The 10,848-nt window shown below is 46.8% G+C and overlaps 2 protein-coding genes across 5 annotated transcripts; both read right to left on the minus strand.

The window, feature by feature from the left end:
- Positions 1–583: 583 nt before the first annotated feature.
- On the minus strand, positions 584–6,004 carry LOC100191556 (uncharacterized). Of its 4 annotated transcripts, XM_020540286.1 has the most exons (6): positions 4,333–4,759; positions 4,145–4,253; positions 3,443–3,934; positions 2,348–3,348; positions 1,392–1,938; positions 584–1,295 (listed from the first exon to the last, which is right to left on the minus strand). In XM_020540286.1, exons 3-6 carry the CDS (start codon positions 3,603–3,605, stop codon positions 877–879), a joined length of 2,130 nt encoding a protein of 709 aa, XP_020395875.1. In that variant the 5' UTR covers positions 3,606–3,934; positions 4,145–4,253; positions 4,333–4,759; the 3' UTR covers positions 584–876. The 4 variants fall into 4 exon arrangements, with proteins under 4 accessions (XP_020395875.1, XP_008650797.1, XP_020395874.1 ...); XM_008652575.2 differs by having other exon boundaries at positions 3,443–4,253; positions 4,333–6,004; XM_020540285.3 differs by lacking the exons at positions 4,145–4,253; positions 4,333–4,759 and having other exon boundaries at positions 584–1,298; positions 3,443–3,723.
- On the minus strand, positions 4,477–6,762 carry LOC100281801 (uncharacterized). The gene is given in 1 exon segment (NM_001154721.1): positions 4,477–6,762. A coding segment is annotated over 1 exon segment (1,971 nt). The 5' UTR covers positions 6,619–6,762; the 3' UTR covers positions 4,477–4,647.
- Positions 6,763–10,848: the final 4,086 nt, after the last annotated feature.

Genomic DNA, 10,848 nt, shown 5'->3' on the forward strand with positions numbered 1-10,848 from the left:
GTCATCGTCTATCTAGGGAACGTATCTAGTGCATACCAACCCCTTCGTGTAACTGTGCAAACTTTTAATCTGAATCACACGATGTTAATCCAAGGGAACGTGTGAAGGAGTGAGAGGGGGATTTGGAAAAGTGTTATTAGTAGCGGACGATTAAGTGTAAAATTATCCACGTCCCTGCGTCCCTTGGATCAACACCATACGGTTCAGATTAGAAGTTTGAACGGTTCCACGAAAGGGTTGGTTTTCACCAGATACGTTCCCGTCTATCTAATACCAAATCTCGATAGTTTTCATGTGTACATGCCGGATACGAATTATTCTCTATTCGGAGTCTACACGGCCGTATTTTATTATAATACGAAGATCGAATATATGTATCCGTGTCCAATACAAAGATCGAAAACTTTTTTGTCACATACTCTGGTTCAACACTGGTTCAGGATGTGTCTTTAAATTTGATGGGCAACACTAGACAAACAAATGGCAATTATTTAAATTCGCGCCGGCACACAGAGAGATCTACATACATGGGATCTCGAGTTGTGCAATGCTGAATTTTCTTTCCCCTAATGCTATTATGATGTTATGCACAGAAACTGAAGCTATATTAATAGGTTAATTGCATTCAGTACATATATCTGTCAAAATACAAATGAGAACAGTAACCCATTAGTTTCAAATATTACCATCAGATATGCTTTTCCCCCTTGCATTTTACCGTTTTAAATAGGCTCTACAACCTATAATCATATTACCACCCTCAAAATGTTTCTACCTCTTCACCCTTTTGAAAGGGAAATGATATTCAAACCATAAATGGTACCGAGGACCAAAAAATTTACAGAGGACAAGGTCACCAGGTTCCCACTTAATCTGTCACGTAGAAGAGGATTTCCATAAACCCTTGCAAAAGTTGAGGGCGGAGCCTGAAGTAAAGGTCCATATAACAGAAGCAAGTATAACCAGTAGAGATATGAACATCAGCCTGCCACCTCTGGTAACCTGAATACTAGGGGTGCCTGGTTCTTCCCCTGTTGCTTGCTGTGACCTGAAGCTAGAGATGTGCTGAAGTGTTCTGTTGATAAAAGTGTTTTCTTCACCTGCAGTTTGATGTGGTCGGAAGCTAGAGATGCGCTGGAGTGTTCTGTTGATAACAGTGTTTTCGATTTCAGCAGCTAATGCTGGACTACTAGGTACAGAGTCCAACAAGGCTGATAGAGCCGCATTGAACCATGATTGTGAAGATGTGGAGCTCTGGTTATGTAGCTCATTTGCCGCATGGATATTCAGAGTGCCTGCTAAGGGGCAATGGGCCAAATCATATATAGGAAGAAATTGAGTTTCAAATGCTCACACACAAAAAATAAAAAATATAAAAAATAATTAATCACCTGATGCATGCGAGGATAAGACTACATGATCATGCTTCATATGGCTCCGCACAGTAAGAGCAGCCTGATTATATGTCCTTACTTCGGTTGTATTTTGATATCCCTGGTTTTGAATTCCACTGTAATCGGTATCAAAATATTGATTTTCAGCTACCAATCCAACTGTGTCAAATGACCCAGGTAGAAACGAAGAAGCATCAGAGTATTCCAAATTGTCAAACATCCCATTTGTTGCAGACATCATGTACTCAGTTGTCATACAATTTGCATTCTGACCTACATCCTCCAGATCAAAGAAATCGTTGATTTCAAGGAACTCTTCATCAGCATCTTGACTGTGGTAACTGATCAAACCTGACACAGAATGTGCCACACTGGTCCCTTCAGAAGAATTTGCTTCTCCGCTAAATGGCAAATTGGTTACATTAGACTGTGGAAATTGATCACTTGGTTCAGTCCGTGGTTCACAAAATGTGCTTTCCTGAACTATACAAGAAAGATTACCAACCCGAGCACCATGAGATTCATGTAAATCCCCAATGTCAGCCTACAAGTCATTAACATGTCTTATGAATGGAAACATAGAGTAAATATTACATGCATATTACAAGATGTAGCTCCATAGTGAAAGGTAAGAAACATATTCTGACATATGCGTAAGGCAACAGAAACTGCTATGCATCTTAAAGGTCTAACCGAAGCAATTCTATATTAGTATAAGCATGATGCCAGTGCCACAATACGTTGTGGTTTCTAACCGTCTAAGACCTTGTTCGGTTATTTTAATTTCATGTGGATTGGAGTGGATTGGGTGGGATTGAGAAATATTTTGACTTGTTATGGATTTAAAACGAATCAATCACATCCAATCCACATGGTTTAGCATCAAAACGAACAAGCCTTAAAGGATAACCTGATATGATGAATGACTTAGTCTTATACGCAGCAAAACAAACCTGATTGAAGTTATGATGTGGAGTTGGTGCAGAAAGATCTGATTGGGATTCGACCATGTGCTGGTCATTGGCTATTTGCAGCAGAAGCCCTTCAAGATCTCCAAGTGGAAGTTCTGTGACAGTGCATTCTGCAGTTACAACAGCACCACTGCTGGCAGTAGGATCCGCAGCATAAACTTCATGTCCCATTTCGGCATCAAGCCAAACCTGACGATCATCGCACTGGAACTGCAATTTTGGAAGTGGTGTTGATAAATCTGAGAACAATTCATCGTTTTGCTGATCATCAGATATTTGCATGAGAAACTGCTCAATATCCCCAAGAGAGATATCAGTGCAGGTGTTCTCTGCTACTACCACAACATCATTGCTAATGGAAGCATCCACGACCTCAGCTTTGTCACCCCCCTCACTGAGCCAACCCTGACCTTGACCATGGGAAGAAACAGGCTGTGCTTCAGAAAACAACTCCGGATCATTTCCAAAATCTGACAGTGGTTGATCAAGACCCTCAATCGGAAGCTCACGGTCAGTAATTGCATGCTCCTCCATTGTAGATGGTGGGCTGTTGGTGTTAGGAACAGGATTAGCGGCTGCACCCGCAATCACTCTCTCATCGTCGTCATCCAACCAATCCTCCTCTCGAAAGGGAGCACCGTACTGTTCGCCGTTCTTTGGCCCGGCCCCGCTCTTCTGGAACAGCTTATAAAGCGCGTAGAACTCCCGACCCTGCGCAGCAGGCGGGAGCGCATCGGCAAGTAGGGTATACTCGTGCATGACCCAGTCCGTACGCTCCCCGCGCGGGGCGCGGCCATGGTGGTACACCAGCGTCTTCTTGTTGCCAACCGCCCGGCCGCCGCCGCAGATGAAGCGGTCCTTCCCCGTGGCCTTCCAGTAGCCGTCGCCAGTGGTGCGGCTGGCGCGCGAGCCGTTGGGGTACTTGCGGTCCATCCGGCTGAAGAAGAACCACTGCCTGTCCCCCGTCTGCAGCGCCGACCTCTCTGCAGTGCAGCACCAATACCTCCAGGTAAAAGAGGCCGCCGGAGGGATTGCGAGAAGTAATCGGTTGGGGGGGAGGAGGAGGAGGCCGCGTACCGGGGAGGTGGGAGGGGTGTGACTTGTACACTTCGACGTCGGCGACGTAGGGAGAGGGGCGGCCGGAGGCGATCCGGCGCTTCAGGAAGTAGAGAACAAGCTCCTCGTCGGTGGGGCTGAAGCGGAAGCCTGGCGGCCACCGGCCCCGCGGCGGGGTCTCCATCTCGCTCTCGCCGGATGGTTGGTGCTGGTGGCGTGTCGTCTGCCGGGTCAACCCGATGCTCCGGCTACTTATGCTAAAGACATCTCAAGGGGCTGCCGGTTCTGCGTGGCTTCCCGGTGACTTCGCGCTTCTTTTCACAGCACCAAACCCCGTTGGGCTGAATACAGTGTCTTCCTTGGACGGCCCCAAGGCCCGTTGTGCTGAATACAGTGTACATTGCAAGGCCCTAGTAGCTGAGCAACTAGCCCACGGTCACTTGTGACTTGTCCGACTGTTCAGTGACGAAACACCCGGTCGAGGCCAATAGTGCACAACTGCACATGCCAATCCTTTAATGATTGCAAGTAAACAGTAGGCATAGAGTCCACGCCGGGAAAAAAGTTGAAACAGTAGAGCGCGTGCAAGGTGATGTGTGGTCAGACATTCCAGTCATCAGAGTCAAAAGTTGCAGAAAAAGGAGACGGTCCATTTTCACGATACATGCAGCATGCTGTTGTTTAAAGATCAGCAGCAGATTATTCAAGAAGTAACTCTCATACCTTCTTGTGCTGCTTCAGCCTTCATGTACATGGCTGTCCATGTGAGATTGGATGGCTTGAGGCGGTTCTGGAAGTAGTGTTTGCACTTCGTGTTCGAAAATAGGAACACCTGAAAAGTTCCGGGCAAAAATAGGGTTATAATTGTATTTAATTCCCATCATCTTTTCAAGAATATGTCAGCAAATCACCTGTAAATCTGCACGGATAAATCTGATGCTTCCCAGGGTACATCACTACATCTTATCAGCACTGAAACGGCACAGCTCTGTCCTGCAGTAGAGAATTTTCTGGTGTATAATGAAATATCAATATCGCCATCCATCAAAGATGAATGAGGACCACAAAAGAAATTATATTTCCGCCATCACATCATGTTCGCGCCTGCTTTTGTTTGAAGAGAAAACAATGGTCACGGCATCTTCAGAAAATAGAATACAGAAAGAAAGGAAGGGCTTCTCATCATCACTTGCCCATTATAGCTAACTGAGAAAAGATCTATCCTATTACTGTACAATGCCACTTCTTCCAGTTAGCCTCTCAAGATTTGCATCCTGGAGTTCCTTCCTCACAACTGAAACATTGATCCAGTGACCAGCATCAGCATAGATGTTAGACAAGGCTATTTTGGATGCACCATGGGTTTGATCAAGCTTTGCCAATTCTTCAGCGGCTCTTTCACCTAATGCGACATTTCCTTGTGCCCTTGATGCTGAAAGGATGCTGCCCCAAATTACAACATCTGGTTTCATAGGCATCATTGAAACAAGCTGTTCAGCCTCTTCCAAGTATCCAGCTCGACCGAGGAGATCAACCATGCAACCGTAGTGCTTGATCGTTGGCTGGATCCCATATTCCCTCGTCATGGACTCAAAATAATATTTTCCCTTGGTTACCGTGCCAGCATGACAACATGCACTTAAAACACCTATGAATGTGATTGAATTGGGCTTAATACTAGTCCTCTGTAATTGTGAAAACAGGTCAAGCGACATATGTGCATAACCATGTATGGCTAAACTACAAATCATAGCGTTCCATGGTGAAACGGAAGAGAACTTATCGTTGACGCGATTGAAAAACTGCACTGCATCAGCAATACTGCCACACTTGGCATACATATCTATCAACCCAGAACTCAGGTTATCAGTAAGCTGGACTGGTCTGTTCATTATATAGTCATGGATCCATTTACCTTGGTCCAATGTGCCAGAATCAGCAATTGCAGATAGAGCACTGGCCAACGTGACCTCATTTGGTTCAATGCTCGTATTCAACATTGAATAGAATAGCTTCAAAGCCATGTCTGAACGTCCTGTCTGCACATACCCAGAAATCATTGTACTCCAAGAAACAGTGTCCCTTTCAGGCATATCATCAAACAGCTCCCTTGCTTCACGAATTAGGCCATTCCTCAGTAGAGCAGCCAAGAGAGCGTTCCATGATGCTGTGTGGGACTTGTCTGACAATCTGAATGTCATCTGTGCAAGGCCAATAAGACCACAACACCCATAAAAATGGACCAGGGTCGCTTGCACAAATGCATGGGCATCAAAACCATTCTTCAGAATAACTGTATGCAGCTGTTGGCCTTCTGTAACAGCAGAGTACCGAGCACACGCCTTCATCAAATCAACAAGCAATACCTCGTAGTCGTTTGCACCAACTTCACCCACCATTTGAACATATGCCTTCATTGCGTCTGATATCAGATCTGCACAGATATATCCATCAATCAATGTCAACCAAGATACCTCATCTCGCTCTGGGATCCTCCAGAACACTTCCGCAGCCATGTCTATCATCTTTGCCTTCACATATCCATTGAGCATTACATTCCAAGTGACTGTGTTCCTATACGTCATCCCATCAAACAAGGCACGGGCAGAACAAAGCTCTAACACCCCTGCATATGCATGAACCAGGTTGGTGGCTACAATGACGAAGCCATCCAACGCCCGCTGCAGAGCAAAACCATGGATCATCCCCACTGTTGCCGGTGCCCCACAGCGAGCGAACGCCGTGATCGCACCAGCCAGAGTCGCCTCGTTGGGAACAACATTCTCGGAGAGCATGCTGCGGAACACGGCCACCGCGCGCGCCGCATGTCCCGCGCGAGCGAACGAGGTCACGAGGGTGGTGTACGAGACGGCGTCCCTGTGGATACGTGGCATCTCCTCGAGTAGGCCCTGCGCGCGGTCGAGATAGCCGGCACGAGTCAGCGCGGCGAGGACGCTGTTGCGCGCGGTGGCGTCGCGGAGTGGCGGGGGTGTTTCGTCGAACAGCTGGAGGGCGCTGGCAAGTGAGGACGGGAGGCGGGAGTACGAGGAGAGGACAGAGTTGCGAACGAAGACGTTGGAGGCGAGAAGGCCAGACTTGGCAGCGAGCGCGTGCAGCTGCTCGCCGCAGCGGAGGCGCGCCGCACGCTTCAAGGAAGCGACGAGGAACGGGGCCAGAGGATCGCGGCCACCGAGCATGGGCGAATCCTGGCTCTCTCCTTTGAGGCTTCCGTGCGACGAGGGACCGTGAGTGCGCCGCCGCCGCGGAAGTGGGGCTGCTAGTTTATGCGGCGGCGCCTCGGGACAAGCGCACCAAAGATGGAGCGCAGCGCGACCGGCCAGGCAAACTAGATCCTCTGAAGAAAGAAGTGTGGTAATATTAGAGAAACAAGTGACATGTTTCCTTCATATTTAAATAAATTAAATATTTTAATTCCGAATAAAACAAGCATATAACTCAGACAAATGCCATATATAATTATTGCAGCAATGAACAGTAGCAATTCTAGAACATGTAAACATGTAAAATAGCATCTCAGGTCCATTTTATAATTAAACATGGCTTACAAATGAAGAAGGCAGATTAAACAAATAAACATGATTGTTTATCTTAAAGTATTGCTCTCAAAATAGCGGGTTGCTGTAATAAACAGCCCTCCAATGCTAATAGGTGATCAGAGATCCTCGACTAACGTGACAGCCCTATCTTACCAAATCAGGGTTTTAGATCAGATATAATATGCCTAATAATCAAATCTAAATACTAATACTAAGGAGCTGTGTACTAAATAAATTAACAGAATTTAACACATGTAAACAGCCTCAACAAAGAGAGATTTAATTAGGCACAAATAATATCAATGATGAAAATGATAATACACTAAAACCCAGACTGTCACGCTGTCTCACTACACCGCTAACATCATCGAGCACACAAATCCGCCCACAACAGTGCAATCACACCCAAGTATTTAATACTAGTAGATTGCATAAAATTAAACAGTAAATAAAATGAGGCAACGAATAACTCACAACACGTAGATTGTCTACGTGGGAAGACCAGCTCAGCGAACACAAGGTTCTGTCCCAGAAAACCAATTCCGCCGCTCACGTCCGGGCCTGCACGGCGGGAGGCTGTCGGAGATACTAGAGCCGCTGCCGGAGCCGAGGGAGACGTCCACGGCACCAGTCCGAGAAGACGAACACCGCGCAGCAGGGAGCCCAGGCACCAGGCCACGGTGGACAGAGATCAGATCAGACAGAGCACCACACAGGCGCACTGTAAATCAACGGGGCACAGGAGAAACTGGCTGCACAAGAACAACTCCACCTCTACCAGCTTCCAATCACCACCAGCGATTAACCACAGGAACACTAGGGACCAAATGGATCGAGGAGACTAGAACAACAATCAGCCGATAAGAGCAGAGAGGAGCAGAGGACCTTACAAAACCAGGGAAGCGTTTTCCCTTCTTATGAAGACGCCCGCGCCGCAGGACCCGGCCAAGCGGCAAACAGATCGCTAATCTGTTTAGCGCCGCCGCCAGGCTTCCTGCGCTGCTCCCTGATCCCCTTACGTACTCTGCTCAGCGCTCCTATGCGAGCCCTAGCCAAAAAGCAGCGCATCCCGGTCGGCTGGGCTGTTCGGCCGTGGGCCTGGTAGCGGCCCAGCTCGGCTGGCCCCCCCTCTTTTTTTTAATAAAGTGAAAACACAAAAATCGGATAGCAATCCCCACCATTTTCACTCTTATTTTCTGATCAATGTCATTGAGCTCTCGTACTGTTTATATACTACTTTTCGGCAAATGTACTTGTTAGGTTTGAACCAAAGCCTATCCCAATGTACTCCAACCCTGCACGAGTAAGCGGAGGACTACGCCTTGATCCACAAACCCTAGTGTGAGAATCTTCGCACAAAAGGCACATAGTACTAGGCAGATTATCTGCTTCTCTTACGGGGCAGGGTGTTACGGTCATGCCCTTTAATATCTATTCATGAGCTCACTAGAGAGAAAACCCCATTCTCTCCCGGACTGCGACCCCACAGTCAGCTCATATAGGTAAAATCGTTAAGGAAATTCTGTAGGACAATTTCCCTGCTTACAGCATTGACTTCATTAAGAGCATATCGCTCAACCTGCCATACAGACAGAGCACAGCAGCTCATGAGACTCTTTATCGTTTGTGCTCTTGGTTTCACAGTGCTTCGTTTCCTGGAGCCTGGATCTCGGGATCTCCGGTCACACAGGACAGTTATTCGCAGTTGAAACCGCTAACAGGGTACGAGTCCCATTCCCACGCACGCTGCTTGGATTGGCTTTTGAGCCAGTCCTTTGGTGAAAGGATCAGCAAGGTTCCTTTCAGACTTGATGTAATCTACGGTTATTACACCCGTCTCTCTAGCATGCCGACATGAATCAAGTCGTCTTCTGATATGCCTCGAGGATTTTTGGTTGTCCTTTCTACTGTTCACTTTCAGCAACACAGAAGTGTTGTCACAGTATACTAGGACAGCCGGTATCGGCTTTGCTAGCATTGGAAGGTCTGACAACAGGTCTCTCAACCATTCAGCCTCCAATGCTGCTGAATCAAGTGCAACTAATTCAGCCTCCTTGGTGGAACGTGTCGACACTGATTGTTTAGACGATCTCCATGACACGGCCCCACCAGCTAAAGTGAACACATAGCCACTTGTAGACTTCATTTGATCCGAGTCAGAGATCCAGTTTGCATCACTGAATCCTTCAAGCACTGACGGAAATCCAGTATATTTAATACCAAGATTCATCGCTCCCTTCAAATACTGAAGCACTCTGTACAAGGCTACCCAGTGTCTATCTCCTGGACTGGCCGAATAACGAGCCAGTCTGCATACTGCATATGAGATATCTGGTCTAGTTGCACTGCTCAGGTACATGAGAGATCAGATGATCTACGAATATAGTAGCTGGTTCACCGGCTCGCCTTCATATTTACTGAGCGTGTAGGATGGATCATAGGGCGTGGTGACTGGTTTACAGTCCATATGTCCAAAGCGAGTCAGGACCTTTTCCACATAATGGGATTGTGACAAAGTAATCCCATCCTCACCCTTTATCAGCTTGATGTTCAGTATAACATCAGCTTCACCCAAGTCCTTCATATCAAAGTTCTTGGAGAGGAATAATTTTGTCTCCATGATAGCCTCCAAATCGGTCCCAAATATCAATATGTCATCAACGTATAAACACATGATGACACCTTTGCCCCTAGAGAAGCGATAATACACACACTTGTCGGCTTCATTTACACAAAAACCGGCAGTGGTCAGAGTATTATTAAACTTCTCATGCCATTGTCTGGGAGCTTGCTTAAGACCGTATAAGGATTTAATCAAGCGACACACTTTGCTCTCTTGTCCTTTAACCACAAATCCCTCTGGTTGCTGCATATAAATTTCCTCTTCCAGCTCTCCATTTAGGAATGCTGTCTTTACGTCCATTTGATGAACAAGAAGTTTATAAGCAGCTGCTAGAGCTAAAAGCACACGAATTGCAATCGAGCCACCGGAGAATAAGTATCAAAATAATCCTCCTCTTTCTTTTGAGTAAAACCCTTAGCCACAAGACGGGCCTTGTACTTTTCAATAGTACCATCGGGTCTCCTCTTCCTCCTAAAGATCCATTTGCAGCCCACAGGCTTGCAACCAGCTGGGAGATCAGTTATCTCCCAAGTTCCGTTCGAGATGATTGAATCCATCTCGCTACGGACAGCCTCCCTCTAGTACTCTGCATCCGGAGATGTATATGCCTCTGTGAGGGAGCGTGGTTCTTCATCCACTAGATAAATAATATAATCATCACCCAAAGACTTTTCAGTCCTTTGTCTCTTACTCCTCCTTAACTCCAAATCTGGAGTCTGGTCATGGACACTCGAGGGCAGAGAATATGTCCGAGATGGACCATATGGGGCTACTACTTCCTTATCCCGCATAGGGAAGATGCTCTCAAAGAAAGTCACATCCCGAGACTCCATTATTACATTTACAGCGATTTCGCTTGTCTCGGAATGGACCACTAGAAATCTATAAGCTGCACTGTTATGTGCATAACCCAGGAAGACACAGTCTACGGTCTTAGGGCCTAACTTTCTCTTCTTCGGCAACGGGACATTCACCTTTGCAAGGCAGCCCCAAGTCCGAAGATGCGAAAGATCTGGCTTCCTTTCTTTAAATCCTTCATAGGGCGTGGCCTCACGGTTGCGAGGCGGCACCCTATTCAAGACATAGCACACTGTGAGTACTGCCTCGCCCCACCAGATGTCAGGCATCCCCGAACTTTGCAACAAAGCATTAGCTAGGTCACACACCATTCGGTTCTTCCTTTCAGCTACCCCATTTGACTGAGGTGAATATGGAGCAGTGGTTTCATGAATGATTCCACACTCTTT

The sequence above is a fragment of the Zea mays genome, chromosome 7, assembly GCF_902167145.1.
Source record: "Zea mays cultivar B73 chromosome 7, Zm-B73-REFERENCE-NAM-5.0, whole genome shotgun sequence".
NCBI lineage: Eukaryota > Viridiplantae > Streptophyta > Magnoliopsida > Poales > Poaceae > Zea > Zea mays.

Bases quoted from the DNA above. Each gene is read 5' to 3' on its own strand.
- LOC100191556 (XM_020540285.3), bottom strand. From the start codon at position 3,605: ATGGAGACCCCGCCGCGGGGCCGGTGGCCGCCAGGCTTCCGCTTCAGC. The intron at 1,939-2,347 runs GTTTGTTTTGCT...AATGACTTGTAG, and splicing joins CACATCATAACTTCAATCAG to GCTGACATTGGGGATTTACA. The intron at 1,299-1,391 runs GTGATTAATTAT...ATTGCCCCTTAG, and splicing joins CTTATCCTCGCATGCATCAG to CAGGCACTCTGAATATCCAT.